Source organism: Hydra vulgaris, chromosome 12 (assembly GCF_038396675.1).
Source record: "Hydra vulgaris chromosome 12, alternate assembly HydraT2T_AEP".
Lineage (NCBI taxonomy): Eukaryota > Metazoa > Cnidaria > Hydrozoa > Anthoathecata > Hydridae > Hydra > Hydra vulgaris.
Genome location: NC_088931.1, coordinates 73125001 through 73146272, shown reverse-complemented (window position 1 = coordinate 73146272; position 21272 = coordinate 73125001). Strand labels below are relative to the sequence as shown.

Genomic DNA, 21272 nt, shown 5'->3' with positions numbered 1-21272 from the left:
TATCGTGCATTTATCTTTTTTACCGAAAAGCTCAACCCTTGTTACATATATTAAATTTTAAATAGCCGTCACTTCACTAAAAAATGAAAAGAAACTATTTTAAAACTTCTCTTAAAGAAGGTTAACAAAAACTTCTTTAAGAAGGTTACATTTAAAAAGGTTACATTTAAAAATTTATGAAATCTCTATAAAATTTTACTTCATTTGAGGTCCAGCATCTTTAGTAGAAAAATGTTTTTGGTAAAAAAGGGAAACCCACCATAGGGTGTCTCAGTGCAGGAACTACAAAAGTCCTTTATTGCGACCACAAGAGATACAAAGTTTTGCAAAAAAAATTTTTAAGTCATAACCCAAGTGTACATTCATCATTTTCATGTCTCTTATTAGCGGTTTTGCATGATCGAAAATGTTTTTTTGTATGTAATTTTGTTAGCATGTTTTTGCATGCCAAATATATTTTTAAGTTTTAAGGGAGGTGTACTAGCCCAAGTGATATTAGCATAGTTAATATGGTAATGAATGTAAAGTATATAAGTTTGAGTCTTTGGGTATTTATGTCTAAAACGGTACATCATGCATACATTTTTTTGTTTATTTTTGATTCAAAATATTTAATAAAGGAGTTATTATTGACAAATATCCAAGGTTTTTGTCAATGATAACTCTTAAGAACTTTATAGAATCTTGTTTATTTTTTTTAGTTACAACGTACAAGTTCTAAATTACATCTTGAAAAGGAGTAGTGCAATTGTGTTGATACTTAAGTATTTCTATTATTATTATTAAAAGCAAAGATTTGTATTGAACATACAGTTAATTCAATTGACAAAGCTTAATTTTTTTTTAAATTTTCAAATGTAGAAAAAAATTAAAAAAATACTATTAGCCTTGTTCTATAAAACACGTTTACAAAAACAAAAATGTTAAGGCAGCTACATTGTACGCAGCTGAGTTGCAGGTAAGCAAGCTGCTAAAAAGGTAGTAGATTAGTTATTTATAAACTTATCATACTCTATAAAGAAATTTGTTTTTAAGTTGGTTATAAATATAAACTATTTTAAAATGTATGAAATTTCCGATGAATTGTGCAAGGAACTTTCGTCATTTCGTGTTTTGAAAGCCTATAACGTAAAATTTACAATTTTACAAACAATATCTTTATACTTATTAACTTAGGTCTTTATGGATAATTTGTAAGGTATTATCTGCCAAATCTAAACATAGTTATTATTTTTTTTAACTTACGATTTAGTTTATAAGGGTTTCTTTTAAAAAACAAGTTTTTAACTTTCGAAAATTCGATACGGTCTTATAAAAAATGATTTTATTTATATAAAAAAGGATATTATTAAATCTTCAATTACAACAGGAACCGTTCCAGAGAAATTAAAAATTGCAAAAATTGTACCAATATATAAAACTGGAGAACCATACTTACTAAACAATTATAGACCAATCTCAATTCTTCCTATATTCTTAAAACTCCTCGAACGAATAATTTATAATAAATTATACCAATATATAACAAACAAAAACATCTTAAATACAAAAAAATTCGGCTTTCAAAAGCAACATGCAACCAAACATGCAATCGTAGATCTTGTAAATAGCATCAATTACTCATTTGTTAATAAAGAATTTGTTCTAGGAATCTTTATAGATTTATCGAAAGCATTCGATACTGTTGATCATGCTATCCTGCTCAAAAAATTGGAAAAATATGGCGTAAAAAATGTTGCATTACTCTGATTTAAAATTTTTTTGCTAAGCAGACAGCAATGTGTTAATACTGATGAAAATATTTGTTCAAAATTGCTTAAGATTAAATGTGGCGTTCCCCAAGGTTCCATTCTAGCTCCCTGATTATTCTTAATATACATTAACGATCTTCCGAAAGTCTTAAACAAACTTGATGTAATAATGTTTGCAGATGATACTAATTTATTTTATTCATCTCAGTCTATTAAAGAACTATTTGAAACAACGAAACCATAATAGCTTGAGAGAAAAATAAAGTAAGCAAACCAGAAAGAATGTTAAATAGTTTTAAAAATCGATGGACGATTTCCATAATTATAGCAAATAATTAAGAGGAAAAGGTAGAAACAGTTAGTAGGTCGATTAAGCCCAGTTGGTGAGAATAATAACAACAACAACAATAATAACAATTACAATAAATATAAATAAAGATAACCACAACAATTACATACAAATAACAACGATAAACAATGGTAATACTATCAAGAGTAGTTTATTTCTAATATATTGATGAGAATAACTGAATTTTAAACATTACAATTTTATAACAACATGTTATATATCACAACTTTGTATAGCTATATATCACAACTTTGAAGATAACGGTATTATTACAATATATCAACAGCTACATCTTGTAGTTTCGTAGTAAACTACATGAAAAATTTAAATTTACTTGATGGTTACATATCGCAATCAATGGTTACATAACGTATAGTCAATATTTTCCACAAAAATCTTCATTATAAAACTATATAATTATATTAAATTTTAAATAATAATATAAAAATAAATGGACTTAAAGAAGGTAAGGATGATAAAACTAACCTTTACCACAAGCTTTTCATAGTCCTTTAAACTACTTTCTTAAAAATGACATAATATATCTTAAACCTGCTGTTTTTCTAACAGAATTCATAAAACAACTTATAAAATTTTCGCAATAAACTTATGTTAATTATTATTGCGTGAAAACGAAAAAAACAAAACATTGTCGCAAAATAGTATGCTAAATGATAATTGAAAGATAAGAATAGATAAATTAAAAAAAAAGTTTTTTAAAACCTTTTTTAAGTGATACATCCCTAGTAGAAAAGAATATTGGTGCAATAATGTATACAGTTACGTTACTTATTTACAGTTACATATAATTTATTTTATGTTTACAGTTACGTATATGCCATAGTGTTATAGTTAATGTTTACATAATGATACATGTCATGATATAACTTATGTTTAAACGATTTCTATCATGCTATGTTTATACTATGTATGTCAGGAATAGAGGAGATGTAATCTTGTTTAGCGTTTAAACATTCTAATTTTTAACCATATTTTTATGTCTTTTGTTCTAGTACTTTTTTTTTGATTTCATTGAAGCGGACTTAGGGTCAAATTAAAAAATTTGACTTTTTAATTCTAGTTGTTAATGTGCTCCAAGTATTTTTTTAATTGATAAACAACTTTTAACTTTTTTTTTAACTAAAGGTAATTGCTTTTTCTTTTTAGACATAAACGTTGTAAAAGTTTATTTTTGAAAGTGAAGTAACAAATTATCTTGAAACTTAACAATATCTTATGCTTTGGAGAGATCAATATATATTCATCTTAAACTAATAACATTGATATTTTATTTATAAATTCAACAACAGCACATTGAGAAGAACATTTTAAAAACCCAAATTCATTTTGAAATAAAATTGTACTTAATGTAAAGTATTTAAAAAGTTTATTGAAAATTACGTTTTTCAATTATTTTTGAATACAGGTTTTTCTTAAAGCATAAGATTCTTAAGTCTTTCCTGGTTATACAAGCAATTGAAAATTAAAACCTTTTTCGAACAAAGAAAAGGTCAAAATGGATTTTGCTAATTCTATGGCATTTATTTTAATCAGACAAAGTAAAAGATTTTATAAAAAAATCATGTACTTTGTGTGATAGTTTCAAAGACTTTAGAAACTACCGTTTACGAATTATAATTTATGCAAGGCATAGTAGTCCCGATATTTGTTTTATAGAACACCAGACCTTTTTCAAAAGACTTAGTGTATATAAAACTTGACAAACTTTTTAGAGAGCAGATAAAGGAAAACCATTGGCAAAAAATTAATTCCATTTGCAGTGTTTTTTTACAAGACATTATCATATACTGTTTATTATATCACGTCTCCCACATATGTAAAGAAACATTTTTTAGTCTGTACTAGTAAACATCTTAAAACTTACTTAGTATGTCGCTTCATTAAAGAGATTTTGTATTAACCATATCTCTTTATATTAGCGCTGTTTCGAGCGTGTTTGACACGGAATTCTTGGCAGCTATTGCAACCGAGGTAATGGCGAAAAAAAGTTGCAGCACTTTTTTGATAAGAAATTCTGAACTAAAATGTATGTGTGTATCTAACTTATATAAATTTCAAATTATGTAATTTTAAAAATATATTTCAAATTTTACTTTTATTTGAAAACCGCTGTGCGGCAACTTTTTATAGAATTTATTTGCCGTTTTATTAGGTCTTTTGTTTATTAAAGTGTCAAAACTATTATAGAACAATACGCTGTAGTGGCTATCTCGCGCCGTTTCTGCAGTGCATCGTCGTGGTTTAAACCAATTGCTCTTTTTTTTTTTTAAAAAACTAAATCTTATAAGACTTACAAATACCCGTACTTTTACGGGTCCGGTCAGCTATAAATTAGTTCAATATTATTTAGTCAGTTTTTCCAAAACATTTTCGAAATGAAGCGGACTGCACAGACAATCAGAGCCTTGACAAACAGAAAGTGTGGAGAAAACGATAAATAATTTTGAAAAGTCTAAATTTTTTACACTTTACACTTATAAGTAAAGGTACCTAAGCAAAATAAATACATGATAAATAATTACATAAAAATTATAATATATATGTGTATATATATATATATATGTATATATATATATGTGTATATATATATATATATATATATATATATATATATATATATATATATATATATATGTGTGTGTGTGTATATATATATATATATATATATATATATATATATATATATATATATATATATATATATATATATATATATATATATATATATATACAGGGTGCAGAAAAAGTTCCCGTACAAAAGTATAATTAAAAAAAAAAATCTGTATGGTGTTTTCTTTCAATATATAGTGTGTTTTTAGTATTCTTTTGTATTACTTCGTATTCTTTTAGTATTTTTTAGTGTTATTTTGTTTTAAATTAAAGTGCAATTTGTTTCTCGTCTTTTAATGGAACTTTTTTATTTTTGTACGGGAACTTCTTACGCACCCTATATATATATATATATATATATATATATATATATATATATATATATATATATATATATATATATATATATATATATATATATATATACTACATACATAATACACAATAATTAGGGATGCCTATCTATAAAAAATTATGACATAAACCTACATAGATAACAACCTAAAAAAAAAGACACAATATTATAAACATTACAATTAATGACACCCAATTGAACAAAGTAATTTAAAAAAAAAACTAACTCTATATGAAATTGTGTTTATTGCACAAAGTTTAGTAAAAGATATAGTCATTTTTCGAAAAAAAAGTTTTTTCCTGAAACGATATTAAAAACAAAACAGATTTTTAGTGCAAAATCACATTATAAAAAAAAAACATAACATTTTGCATTAAAAACTTTATTAGCCGGCTAATAAAAAATTCTACAACTCAGCGCGCGTTTTTTAACTTTAAATCAACAAGTACATTACAATCATTTCATAAGGAAATATTAAAGAAAATGAAAGTGCATAAATTAGATAGGCTACATAAATTAGATAATCTCTATAAACTCATAAATTTAATCTTAAATTAAGATTGGCTTCAAAAATCTTAAACAAACGTCAAATGATTATGGCTTTATATAACTATAAGCTAATCCCATGCCAACGGCAAGAGCAGCAATACCAAAAGGAGTCCACTCGTTCACCACTTGCACAATTTTTTGTGTGTATGAAAGATTTTCATTAGATTGTTTTGGGAAATTTGTGCTTTCTACGTCCGGACTTAACTCTTCATCACTGCTCATGCTTCTATATGCTAATCCCGTTGCATTAAACAACGTCTCATCCAAATCCATTGTTTTCTAAAATTTTACGCAAATCTTATAATACTTTTTACTGCAGTAAAATATATTTCACAGATTTCAAACTAAATTCACATTATAAACTAAAGTTTATGAAAACTCATAAAAGTTTCAATCTAAAACACAAAATTCTAAATTTTCTAAATTCGCAGGGATTTTTAACAAACCTCTTTTTAACTCATAAGGATTACAGTTTTATCTTTATATATACTAAAATTTGTTAAACGGAATAACTTTAAATAAAGTTAAAAGAATAAGGAATGTAGTAACTTTAATGGAATAACTTTAAAACAATAAAGTTGAAAACTAAATGTTAAAATTATCAACATACCTCAATTTCATCGGCATTTTCCGTTACAAATTTAGTAGAATAATCAACTAGTAACTCTAACTGATCATCATCGAGATTGCCAGAAAATATTGTTTCTTTAACAGTATGAAGTACAAGTGCCACTCGTGTCCACACACTCCCAGAAACGTTAAAAAGATTTTTATTGTAAACATCTTTTGCAATTTTTACAAATGATTCATAAGATATCATATCGTTGTTTTCAAGAGGTCGGAGTAGATCATCAACATGCTGTGATAGTATATCAGGAAAATCTTTCATAATTTCTATTGCCATCTCCTCTAAACGATTCACTGCATACGCCTGTGGAGTGAAGTCAACTGCTATATCTTGAAATTCTTTAATGTTATGCTGAGGTATTGAAAGACTAAATATAAAAACAGATAAAAATGTCAATTAAAAAAAATTAAAAATGCCAATTAAAACAAAAGGAAACCTTTAAAAGGATTTCCTATTTTAGTTACCACTATTTATTTATTTATATTTTCTACTTTTTATTTAAATAATATGTAAAGCTAGAAAGGCAAATGAATTAAAATACATGAAACAAAAAATAAAACAACAAAATGAATACACAAAACACTATAACAACAAATGAAGCAATATATGAAACAATAAAACTCTGCATAAAGTAATACCGAAACAATACATGAAACAAAACAATACATAAGACAATACACAATATACATGAAATAATATACAAGATGAAAAAACTAAACTTTAGTGCATATTCAAATAAATATTAAAAATAATAAAATAAAATATAAAAACAAAATTAAAAAGAAGTTTAATTGATATTAAATAACAAAAAGGGTACTGCCTTACATCATTACACACATTACACAAAAATTGAAATCCAAAAAATATTGATATGCTATAATACTTTATTAAAAAAATACAAAACTTATAAGTATTAATTGTAATAAATATTAATACTTTTTAAAAATAATAATATTTCTAAAAATATATAATTATTTCTTAAAAATGTTTCTAAAAAATATTTAATATTTCTAAAAAGAAAAAAAAACTTTAAAGAAACCTTATTAAAAAGTTGCATATAATTTTGATACATTAAGTAGTTTGTGCGGATGTGTAAAATTTTATACTTCAGGTATATAATTTTTCAAATTCAGACCAAATAAACAAAAAAAACTTTAACATTTTTTTATGACTGTCATATTTAAACTAACTTATATGCAAATAATAATATTAAAAAAAAAAAAAAAGTTAATTTTTCTATTAATAACAAATTAATAAAAATAAAAAATTCTGAGATTGTTTATTAGTGAAAAAGTAGCAAAATATATTTGTAATAATGTTGTTGACAATAAAAATAATTCAGATAAATCATTAAAAGCTATAGTTGAAAAATTTCAAAAAATTCAGGTGATTTTCAAATACTCATTTAACCAATAACCATTTTACTCATAATATGGCTTAAAAGTTCAGTTTAATACAAGTAGTTTGAATGATTCTTATTCAATTACTCAAGTGTTAAGGCTGAAATAGGGTAACCACACTTTTTTTGTCTGAAAAAATTAGGAAAATTTAGGAAATTTTAAAAGGTTTTTTAGATTTACTGGGAAATTTAAAAAAAAAAAAGATTTCAAGAATAAAACTAAAATACTTTCATTTTTATTCTAAAACATTTCAAAACTGTAAGAATGCGTAGCTAAGAATGCGTAGCTAAGATAAATAAGGTAAAATTAGGGCCAAAACATCGTTATTTAAAAAAAACTGACATTCCTACACAAAAAAATTAACTTGAGACAAATCATTTTCATACTTGCATTAAAAATTCATCAAATTTAGTAATTGCACTAAATAGATGACTTTATGACTAAGCAATAAAAAATAAAAAATCATTAGAATACACAGCCAATTTTAAAAACTAATTTCATATTATACAGTCATAAAAAGAAATAATCAAATCAGAAAGAAAAAAAACTGTCAAAAATTGATATATCAAAATCTAAACCTCAGCTTTCCTGTCAATAAGTACTTTTATTGCTGCTGTAATTTTTCCAGTATCCTGCTTTTCTTAGACAAACATCTTTAGCGCATTAGATTTCAGAATTGTTGACTTAATTTCTATCAAAGATTCCTGCTTTTTCGCTTTGCAATGCAGATTCATCTGCATCTGAGTTGAAGTATGGTACCTGCAAGTGTGTGAATTAAAACTAGTAATTAAAATTTATCTTAATTAAAATTTATCAGTTTAGTATGATGGTCAGTTTTTTAAGGCCTCCGAGGTTACCATATTATTATCCAGAAGTTAGTAGTTTATACTAAATCCTTGAGCTTTGTTATGGGACAGTATTAGTAATAATTGGTAAATTTTCAATAAGTCCTTGAATCTTGAAGCATCTGTATATTGAACCAAAAAAGAATCCAATCTATCTCATTTTTTTCTGAACCCAAGTAATTTCTCTTTACTTACTTTCACAACAGTAGTTAAAATTGTGAATACTGCAATTTGGCTTGTTCAGCAGCTGAAGGTGGTTATTAGTTGCATTTTGTAAGCAACTAATCTCAGCAACGACTTGTCAAAATAAAGTTCATATATCTCATGAGATTCAACCATGTGTAAAGGTGATAAATATAATAAGCGTCCGGAAAAATATGAGTTTAGTGCACTTTTTTCAACTATATGTTTGTACATTGTAACCAAAAACTGCTGAATATCTGTTTTATATTTTTTATTATTACATGTTTGTACATTGTAACCAAAAACTGCTGAATATCTGTTTTATATTTTTTATTATTTGAATATCTGTTTTATATTTTTTATTATTTGAATATCTGTTTTATATTTTTTATTATTTGAATATCTGTTTTATATTTTTTATTATTTGAATATCTGTTTTATATTTTTTATTATTTGAATATCTGTTTTATATTTTTTATTATTTGAATATCTGTTTTATATTTTTTATTATTTGAATATCTGTTTTATATTTTTTATTATTTGAATATCTGTTTTATATTTTTTATTATTTGAATATCTGTTTTAAAATTATATGTTTGTGCATCAGTTTTTTTTTTCTCTAGATTTCAGTTACTGCAACTCATACTTTATTCCAAACCTAATATCAATATTTGTGAAAAAGTTCTATGCTATAAAGATAAGCAAAACTAGTATGCAAATGCTTATTTAAATCACTATAGAAGTTATATATATATATATATATATATATATATATATATATATATATATATATATCTTCTATAAAAAAATGTGATAAATTGGATTCTTTTGTGACTGACACTTGACTTTTGACATCACTGATATAAACTTTTAATAACTTAAAAGTTGTTGATGCTTCAGACAAAACTTCTTTTCTAATTAAATTTAATAAAAATAGCCTTAGTAAATTCTAAAGTGTTTCCACAAGAAAAGGTGCTATAGGATTGTCTGTCTGGAAAACTAACAAAAAAGAATTTAACTATCTAGTAGTTTCCTTTAAAAATTGCTTTATAGGGACAAACACATCTTTATAACATCAAGAAAAGTATTCATAACTTGGTATTTTGCCCAGGCTTACATTGACCAGGTTGCTTGCTTTTAGGTCAATTTTTCCAAAAGTCAATAATCACAATAATCTTTGGCCATATTTCCATCGTTTTCTTTCTTTCTATGCTACTTTCTCATTTTCAATTCAACAATGGCTACAAGTCTGAAAACCAAGCTTGAGTAAGATATAGAAATCAGCATGGCGGGAAAAAATCTTTTGGAATATCTTATACAACAATAAACAGTAATTTGTTTAATTTCTATACTGAAGCATTAGTGCAATGCTTGAACGAACAATGCATTGTGTGAAGGCTGCATGATCCAATTGATGTCAACTGCTTGAGTTTACATTCACTTCTATTAGCATTCAAATTAGAGAGGAAAGACATATTAACATTTGGGCCATCCATGGAAACCTAGAGCTTATCTTCTAAACCACTCATACATTTACAGAAGTTTATCATAATATTGACAGCAGCAGCTTTTCTCAAGAATTCAGAGTGGCAATTACTATCTCTAATGAGAAGTCCCAATATCTAACATGCAAATCCATTTGCATCAAAACTATCATCATCACCAAGTTCTCTAAACCTATCATTCACTAATATTCGTGGTCTTTAAAGTACTTTTTCTTCTGTTGAGCCTTACCTATTGCAAAGTTCACCAGACCTACTTGCTCTTTGTGAGACTAATTAGAATTCAGCTGTCTCATCTTGTGATCTTAGTGTTGATGGTTTTCTTCCTTTAATTCGTAAAGATTCTAATATTCACATGCTTGGCCTGGGCATTTACATTCGTAAGAATTCATCCATTTGTCGTGAAACTACGTTTGAATCCACAGACTATTCTTTTATGTGCTTTCGTTTAGCACCACTTCACTCTATCGCCTTTCTCTTTGTTCTATATCGCTCTCCTTCATCTCAAGACTGCACTCTTTTTGATGTTATTTCTGACCATATTGACCAAGCCCTCTCTCTTTATCCATCAGCTAATATAGTTGTTGCCGGTGACTTTAATGCTCACCATTCTGAATGGCTTGGCTCTAGTGTCAGTGATTCTGCAGGCATTAAAGCCCACAACTTTTGTCTTTCTCAATCCTTAACTCAAATAGTCAACTTTCCAACTCGTTTTCCAGACAACCGAATCATTTACCTTTTCTACTCGACTTATATCTTGTTTCTGATCCTAGTCAGAGGTCAGTTTCTCCACATTCACCCTTAGGTGCTTCTGATCACAGTTTGATCTCTCTAAAACTAATATCTCATTCTTCTTCATCACCTGAATCCCCCTATTATTGTACGCCTTACAACTACAGTAAAGCTGACTGGGATTCTTTCCGTGATTTTCTTCGTGATGGCCCTTGGGTGGAAATCTTTTATTGTCCTGTCGACAAATGTTCTTCTTACATAACTTCATGGATTCAGGCTGGCATGGAATCTTTTGTTCCCTCTCGACGATTCCAGGTCAAGCCTCACTCTCCTCCATGGTGTTCCTCACACTGTGCTGCTGCGATTGCCAATCGGAACCATTACTTCCATATCTATCAGCAAAACAATTCTGCAGAAAACAGACACCTGTTTATTACTGCTAGAAACCATTGTGAAAAGATTTCGTCTAATGCCAAAGCCCGCTATTCTCAGGTCATAAAATCTCATATCTCATCTCAAAAATTAGGCTCTCGTAACTTCTGGAGAATCTTTAATAGTACTAATAATAAGGGCAAATCTTTGTTCAGACTTTGTCACCTCACCTAAAGACAGCTGAATTTTTTGCTAAGAATTTTTCATCAATATCATCTCTTGATTCCAATAGTTGCGTTCTACCTGATACTGCCAACAAACAGGTTGATCCATTGCTTGACATTTGTATTATTCCAGCCTCTGTATCTAAAGTGATTTCCTGCCTAGACTCTTCTACAGCTTGTGGCCCAGACAACATACCTATTATTGTCTTGCAGAAGTGTTCTCTAGAGCTGTCGTCTATACTCTCAAAACTATTCAACAAGTGCTTATCAGAGTCTTGTTTTCCAGCCTGCTGGAAAGCGGCATCTGTTATCCCTATCTTAAAAATTCTGGAGAGTGATCTGATTTGTCTAACTACTGTCCCATTAGCCTTCTTCCCATCATAAGCAAGGTTTTTGAATCTTTAATTAACAAACACTTAATTTCTTATCTTGAATCTAATAACTTACTTTTTGACTATCAATATGGATTTCGATCTTCTCGTTCTACAGCTGATTTCCTAAGAGTAATAACTGATAGGTTTTATCATGCATTAGATAAAGGTGGAGAGGTTAAGGCCATCGCTCTTGACATTTCAAAAGCTTTTGATAAAGTTTGGCATGCTGGTCTTCTCGATAAGCTTTCTTCTTATGGTGTATCTGGCAACATCTTTAAGATTATTAAATCCTTTCTTTCCAATTGTAGTATAAAAGTTGTCCTCGATGGACAGCATTCTTCTTCTTATTCTGTAACTTTAGGGGTTCCTCAAGGTTTTATCCTTGGCCCTATACTCTTTTTAATTTACATTAATGATCTTCCAGATATTCTCACATCTAAGGTGGCATTGTTTGCTGATGATACTACCATTTATTATTGTCATGATAAGAAATTAACACTCTCTGATTGATTGGAGGGGGCATTTGAGCTTGAAAAAGATCTCACTTCTGCTACACCATGGGGCTCACAGTGGCTGGTGAACTTCAATACAGATAAAACCCAATTTTTTTCAGCCAATCTTTATTGATTTAGATCTTCCTATATTTATGAATGGTAATGTACTTGATGAGTCATCCACTCTTTATCTTCTAGGATTAACTCTTACTTCCAATCTTTTTTGGAAACCATATATCAAATCAGTTGCAAAATTAGCCTCTGCTAAGGTTGCATCTCTTTATCGAGCTCATCACTTTCTTACTTCGGATTCTATTCTCTGTCTCTATAAATCTCAAATCCGGCCTTGTATGGAATACTGTTGCCATATCTGGGGCGGATCTTCTAATGATGCCCTTTCTCTTTTAGACAAGGTGCAAAAAAGCATTGTAAACATAGTTGGACCTGCTCTTGCAGCCAACCTCCAACCATTATCACATCGTCGTAATGTTGCTTCTCTTTCTCTTTTCTACAAATACTATAATGGGCACTGCTCTAAAGAGCTAGCATTTCTTGTGCCATCTACTAAAATTCATTCTTGTGTTACTTGTCATTCAATTAATTCTCATCCTTTTCCTGTGACTGTTCCAAAGTGCTCCAAAAACGCTTATTCCGCTAGTTCTTTTCCTTGAACATCAGCTCTTTGGAATTCGCTTCCTTCATCTTGCTTTCCTGATTCATATAATTTGCAATCCTTTAGTCGTTCGTCAATCGTTATCTTGCTCTACAATCTTTATCTTTCTCTTCCGGTAACTTCCAACTTTAATTAGTGGTTGCTTGCAGCCTTATTGGAAGCGAAGATGTTTAAAAAAAAAAAATTTGAGTCTTCTTGAGAACTTTGTTGTACGATTCATTGAATTGGCAATAAAACTGGTTAAGCCCTGATAATGTGTTAAGCAAAATTTGCTCAAAGCATGGTATAACTCCAAAAAACTCAAGTATTTTGCAGTTACACCATATTTTGGAGGAAGCTAACATTATCTATACTTTCTTTGTTAATTGCGACTCTGCAGCAAATACAATATGTTTGCAGTGTACATAGCGCTGCTTTTGGGCTAGCTGGTGGTTCTACAATAGTTTTTATTGCATATTTATCACAGACAGGTATATTGCTTATAATTAGCCTATTTTTTAATGCCTTTGCACCCAGACCTGCAACAGATTTAACTTTCAAACATACCTTACATTTTATCGAATACAAATCATTGGGACATTTTTGTACCCATTGTTTATTATTATTGTCATTTAACCGATGATCTTGAAATTTAGCTTTATATTTGACTGACATTTTCTATTCTAAAAATACAAAAATATTTTAACTTTATTAAAATAATTTTAATTCCCAGAATTGTTTGTTTTATTTGTTTGATTCCCAGAATTGTTTGATATATTTGTTTGATTCCCAGAATCAAAAAAATATATCAAACAATTCTAGCAGAAATAAGAAAAAAGCAGAGAAAGAAATAAGAATTAAAAAATTATCATTTGAAAATATAAACACTAATGTACCCAGCATTAACAACCTCTATTTTTTGTACATTATGGGTCATACTTGACACCACTACCTACATAAAAATTTTAGAAACATATCTATAACTCTGGTTGGAACCAACTTTCAACCCTAATGACAAGGTAGTGTTTAACCAAGATGGGGCTCCATGCCACACATCCAAAAAAACACAGGAATGGCTGAGGTCAAACATCAGAAATTTTTGGCCAAAAGAAATATGGCCACCAAACTTGCCAGACATCAACCACTAGACTATGCTATCTGGGCAAAACTTAAAACTGATGCCTGTAGCAAATCCTATTCTAATATTAAGAAACTGAAGACATTCCTAGTCAAAGCATAGAACTTAGAACTTTAGTAGACTACATTGAAAAAAACCTTATAGCTTCAGGGGTTGCAAAGAAAAAATTATTGAAAAAAAAGGTGGACTTTTTGAGTAAAAACTATTATTTTATTTTGTTTTAAATATTTTCTTTTATAAAATTTTGTCAGAAATAAGAAATATAATCACGGCTCAACTGGTATATACACAGGCTCTGGTAGGAGAAAACGAGTGCATGAGCTATGAGTAGCTCATCTAAAATAAACTTACAAGACCATGATCTTTTTACTTTCCTTTTGTAGACTAATTATGGAGCATCCCTACACACAAACCAACAGTAATCTGCAAGCATAGCCTCATTCCAATGACCCTGATATCTTTGTTCCATTACAGAAATAACTTGGTGAAACCTTTCTCCATGTTCATTACTAACAGCTCCATAACTGGGGGAGAGTGGGTGGGTGGGTTGGAGTTTGAGGGAGCTTAGGTGTGAGTAGAGGAAATGAATCTTAAAGGACATGTTACATCAAAGTAAATGGTATTTTTGCAAATGTAGTGTTACCAATTGAATGTAGTTATTATCTTTTTTGTTGCCTAAAAATCCACAAATTACTCCAAGAGCTTCCCAAGTATCTTTTTCTTGCCACTTCAAAACTTCGTCAAATGCAGAATCCTTCATAAATTGATGTATTTAATGCCCAACAAAAATACCCTCTTTAACTTTTGCATCACTTATTTTCGGAAATTTGTTTCTTAAATACCTAAAAACCTGTTCTTCTTTGTTCATACCTTTGACAAAATTTTTCATTAAATCAAACTTAATATCTAATGGTGGAAGAAGGACATCTTTTGGATCTACAAGTGGTTCAGCAATAACATTTTTTATCTGTGTTAAGATTTCTTGCAGGCCAGTCTTCTTTTATATAATGTGAACTTCTGTCTCTACTGTCCCACAAACACAAAAAGCAGCAGTATTTAGTATACTCTAATTGCATTCCTTAAAGTATAACAATAACTTTTAGATCACCACAAATTTTCCATTTTTGTTTATTGTAATTGAGTTGAGGAGAACTTTCATGTTTGTATAAGTCTCTTTCATGTGAACTGTATGGCCAATAGGAACAGAAGGAAGATGGTTTCCATCGATGATTTTGTGCAGTAATACAGCTTTCAAACATAGCTTAGGTGAGTCGATGAATAATCTCCATTCAGTTGGATCATAGGATCAAATTAAGACAATACATTAATACAAAGGATCAAATTAAGACAATACATTAATACAAAGACATTAATGCAAACAAAAAGATTATTTTTCTTCTCAAAAAAAGAAAGCAAATTCTGTTGCCATTTTCTGTAATGCAAAATCTTGATATTAAATTTGAGAAGATTCCACTGCTTTAGTCTTAACCCTAGAAGTTCTGCTTTTTCCTGCGACAAGTCCAGATTTCAAACAAGATCACTAAAATCTGCCTGACTCAATCTGTGTAGCACATCTGTTAACACAAAATCAGGATCATTTGATGCAGAAGGCTTTTTTTGTTTTTCTTTTATTTCTTCTTCATTTCCGCCTTTTTTCTGCTTCTAACTCACAACTTTGTGGTGGAGTAGGAATTGGTAAACTATCCAAATGTGGAAATGGTTGAATGGCAGATGGAAGATTCGGATATTTAACTGTTCCTGTTTTCTTCATTGACAAACATGCCTTAATGGGTGGGGTCAAGCAGAAACAGCAGTCATCTGTATGGTTTTTAGGCTCCTTCCATACCATAGGAACAGCAAAAGCCAAAGATCTTTTTTTTATTTTTCAACCATTCTTGTAGTGTAACCGAACAAGAGCTATAGCATAGATATGGAGCCCATGACTTATCCCGGTTCCCTACCTTCATATCGAAGTAATGCTGGTAAGCAGTCTTCACAAGAGTATCATAGTTCTTTTCTATGAGGGAAATGTTATTTCACCACAAATGTAGCAAAAACTGTCCACTAAATTTACACACTTCATTGGCATGTTGATTTGTCAAATTTTACACTAGTAAATGAACAACTAAAAATAGATTAGACCAGAAACTTTAGCAAACACACATAACTAATATCACAAGTTTTAAACATGAATAAAACATGGATAGTCAAAAACAAAAAAAATCTTTTTTTTAAAAAAATAAAAATTTATACCCTTGAGTGAAAATATTTGCTTTTATTTCTTAAACAGGACTAATGTGTCATTTTTAAAGTCTTTTTTAAATTCAGCAGGTGGAAATACATAAGAAATGACTAATTTTGGTTCTGAAACAAAATCACTGTTGGGCAATGTAATTAAATAATATAAAAACGTTATAATATAATCTGTTTTAATAAAACAGCAATATAAAAATACGGTTATACATTATATTGTTGTTTTATAATAAGAATTGATTGTACTTCTATACACTATTATTCATTTCTCTTCTACTTTGTATATAAAATCATCATTTATTATGAAATTTTGATGATTGCACTATAATAACAGGAAGAGCAATGTTTTAAAAGACTTTAGTAATTGAATAAATGAGTTGTATACTTGAAAAGTTATTATAGTTTTTCAAAGTTACACTGCACATTTTTTATTTCGCTTAGAGCTATTTGTATGCGTTTTACTTTGCATGTTTTTTTTGTTTTATGTGTTTGTTTCGATTTGTTTCTTTACTCTTGAGTAAACTTTATTCAGTTTGATTTTGTATTTTATTTTTTACATCATAATATTAATAATAATGAAATAAAACTTTTTTAGCACAAGCTAAAAACTTGCTCATTTTCAAATTCAAAAAAAAAAAAATTTTAACTTAAGGTTTGCCATCCTTATTGAAATTACATCCTCTGAAAAGTTTTTAAAGGATAACTAAATAAAAAACATAAAGAGACATTTTTAGACAAGATTACAAATTAATCGTTTTTTAAAAAAACCACAAAAACGCAAATTTAATTGACCAGAATGTTTTTAAAAACATTCTGAATGTTTTTAACAATATAAACAATGTTTTTATTTTTATTTTTTTTAATAAAATGTTTTTATTTTTAATTTTTTTAATAAAATGTTTTTATTTTTATTTTTTTTACTGTAAATCATGCGCGGAGTGTTGCTGCATCGACTATCTTATAGCCTGACTTGTAAGGGAGTGCTGCTATATCGACTGACAAATAGCCTGACTCGCAACGGAGTGCTGCTACATCTACTATCTTTTAGCCTGACCCGCAAGGGAGTGCTGCTACATCGACTGAGGGTTCAGTTGGGGCAGGCAGTCTATCAATTAATAAAAATAAAAAATTCCGGTCTTGCATTTTAATTTTGACTTTTTGTCAACAAAATATGGAAAAAACTTTCGGACAACATATAAGAGTTCTATATATATATATATATATATATATATATATATATATATATATATATATATATATATATATATATATATATACACACACACACACACATATATGTATACACACATATACAGTAGCATCCAAAAGTAATTGGACAAACACCTTTTTTGTTATATTTTCTCATTAAGTTAACATTTTAAAATGAAATTTTGTGTAAGCGTAAGGTTGGTTATGGATTAAAAGTTTCTCAACAACAGAGTCACTTCAAAGTTTCAACAAAGTCAGGACGCTCCAAATCAACAACTTTTTGCCAAGTTATTATTGTAGCAAGATCATCAAAGGCAGATCTGCGCAAGAGTGCTAAAAAAATTCATCGAAAATTTACACAGTCATGTTTTAGCTGTGATGGAATAGGTCCAACCTATCAAGTATAAGGCATTATGGACCAAAACATGTATAAAGGAATAATCAAAGATATAATGCTGCCACATACTAAAGACAAAATGTTGCGGTTGGACTTTCCAACATGACAACGATCCAAAACACACCTCCAAGCTAGTCACAAAATTTTTGGCTCAAAAGAAAGTTCATATCTTAAAATGGCCATCACAATCTCCGGACCTGAACCCAATTGAACATCTTTGGGAACATATTGAGAGAAAAATCAGTGTTCGGAAACCATCTAATCAGCATGATTTGTTTGAGTTGATTAAGTGCACTTGGGAGAAAATACCAATTGATGTTTTAATTAATTTGGTTGATTCAATGCCACGTAGATGTAATGCTGTCATTGCGGCAAAAGGTTTTCCAACGAAGTACTAGGATTATGCACAGATTATACTTATCATGTAACAGAATATAACACTATGTAACAGAGTATAACACTATGTATATTATTTAACACTATATATATTATTTAACAGAAGTCTTCATAAAAAATGCTGAAAACATATCCTTTGTTGAGAAAGTTTTTTTTTTAAACGACATATTTAGTTTGTTCAATTACTTTTGAGCCAATCATTTCCATTCTTTTATTAAAATTTTGAGTAATTACTCCTAAATTTGGATTTTTGTTTTCTTTTTCATAATTGTAGTATAATTTGACATGCTTATGCAAAATTTCATTTAAAAATGTTATTTCGATAAAAAAATATAACCAAAAAGGCGTTTGTCTAATTATTTTTGAACGCTACTGTATATACACTCCTGTATATAAACTCTAGGGTGCATCCAATGCCCCATACATTCAAAAATTGATCTGTCCCTATTCTTAAAACTTTCTATTGGTTCTAACAAGACACTCTGTTCAATTTTTTCAAAATTGAATGAGTTTTAGGGGGGCCATCTCAAGCCTGAAACTTGCATTGAGACTCTAAACAGAAAAAAAAATTTTTTTCAAATGTATGTCATGTTGGGTCTCAAAAAATAATAAAAATTTTACACAAGAATTATTATTAAAAGTTTTATTGCATAAAAATTATTATTTTTTAACAAAAAATTATAAAAAATTTTTTCATAGTTTTTGTCAAAAAATTTTTCAAGGTATTTTCAACAAAAAAAGATAAATATTTTTGAAATTTTTATAAAGTTTTGCTTCTTTTGAGACCCAACATGACATACAATGAAAAACTTTAAAAAAATCTCTCGCCTATTCTAGGAAAAAAGTTTGGATGGCGGTACCCACTTGTTCCGACAAACTTTAGCGGTAAATCTGCATTTTTTTCACGAAAAAAAAACAACAACCAATATTACATTTTTATGGCATATATATGCCATAAAAATGTAAAAAAAAGAAAGAAAAAAGGTCCTTAATTTTTAATTTGGGCAGCGCCCTAATACAGTCGATGCTATTGAATATAGCTCCTGATATATATACATATATATATATATATATATATATATATATATTTATATATATATATATATATATATACATATGTATTTATGTAAACACAAAAATCTTCGTGCACTTAGACTCGTGTGTGTGTATGCGTGTAATTATGTCTAAGCAAAGATAATTAAATACGTACCTTAAAGGTCTAGGAGGCTTTCTAAATTTAGTATTTCCTTTATTAACTTCATCTAATGGTGTCTTTAATTGAGCTTTGGCGTCAAAAGTAACTATGTCTCTTTTCAAATTTGAACTAATAAAATATTGGATCAGAAAAAAAAAATTTTTAAACCTAAAAATACAAAAATACACATACACACACACATATAAATATATATGTATATACAAACAGCCCTCGCAGGCCTTGTTTTAAAGTGTTAAGTAGCTTGCAATTTATGCACGTGTTAAGCTATTTTACATACGCGGTTAAGCTATTTTAAGTTCATTAAATAATGGGTTTCAGTGGCATATATTATTCCTTAGGCAAAATATATTTATGTTTGACAGGCGGGAAAAAACTGTTTCCAGAACTTCCATAAGCGAGAACTTTAGATTCAGGGTCTTTTAAAGACTAAAAGATGTTTAAACTTGGATCCTCATTTTATTGTTCCTTTGAAAGCCAAAAACATAAAAGCTTTTTTAGTTTTTACATAAACCTCTGTTCTTCTGAAATTATTTATTAAGCTAAATTTATTTCTCAATGTAGTAATTATTTTATGATTGAAAAAATATAGTGTAGTGTTGAAGAGTTATATTCAATGAGTGCTATTTTTTATTATAATAAAATATCATTAAATCCAACTTTAATTTTTAAATAATTTTTTTTAATATTTAACCAATAAAGGGTTAATTAAATTCTAAATAAAAAATAATAATAATAAAAAATAAAACAAAAAAACGATTGTTTTATTTAAATTCTGAATAAAACTATTTTAAAAAACTGGTTAAACAAACATTATTTAAATTCTAAACAGAACAGTTTAACTAAAAACAGAAAAAGGAAAGTTTCATTTGAGTTTAAATAAAAAAATTAAAATAAAAACAGCAAAACAAACATTAAAATTAAAATAAAAAACATCAAAACATTTTTTAAACTGTGAACAAGTAGTTTAACAACATAACAGCAAAAGGAACATTTTTTTAAGACTCCTAATAAAACAATAAAAATAAAACAACAAAATGAATGCTCGATTTAACTTCTAAATATGAACATTTTATTTATGAAAATAAAAACGGAAAAACAAATGCTTTATTGACTGTAAAGAAATGATTAAAATATCAGCAAATTAATGTTGTATTTAAATTCCTAATAAAATGCTGTGCTTGTTTTTCTAATTTTTAAGCAAATATCAAGGTTAGAAAAAAAGTCAGCAAACTCAGTGTCTATCTATCTCAAATTTATGCTAAACATTCACATGTTTGTCAAACTCAGTTTCAAAATTTTGTGCAAACCCTAAACAATTTTAGGTCTAAACCTTATTTTTCTTTACTCCGAGGGTTGTATGTATATCTGTGTTTCTATATTATACATTTATATACATAAATATATATAATATATAGTATATATATATATATATATATATATATATATATATATATATATATATATATATATATATATATATATATATATATATATATATATAATATATAATATATATAGAATATATACATATATATTTAGTATATATATAGTATATATATATATATATATATATATATATATATATATATATATATATATATATATATATATATATATATATA

General features: G+C 28.0%; 1 protein-coding gene across 4 annotated transcripts in view; it reads right to left on the bottom strand.

Annotated features, from left to right (window-relative positions):
- Window positions 1-5452: 5452 nt before the first annotated feature.
- LOC100201744 (myosin-G heavy chain) overlaps window positions 5453-21272 on the bottom strand; it is a 30539-nt gene continuing 14719 nt past the window's right edge. For 3 of the 4 annotated variants that reach the window (XM_065814367.1, XM_065814368.1, XM_065814366.1), the window contains 3 exons: window positions 19645-19758; window positions 6246-6630; window positions 5453-5914 (listed from right to left, as the gene is read on the bottom strand). In XM_065814367.1, coding sequence (XP_065670439.1) covers window positions 5681-5914; window positions 6246-6630; window positions 19645-19758 — 733 coding nt within the window. In that variant the 3' untranslated portion in view covers window positions 5453-5680. The remainder of the gene's footprint in view (window positions 5915-6245; window positions 6631-19644; window positions 19759-21272) is intronic. The other variant, XM_065814369.1, reaches the window with a different exon arrangement.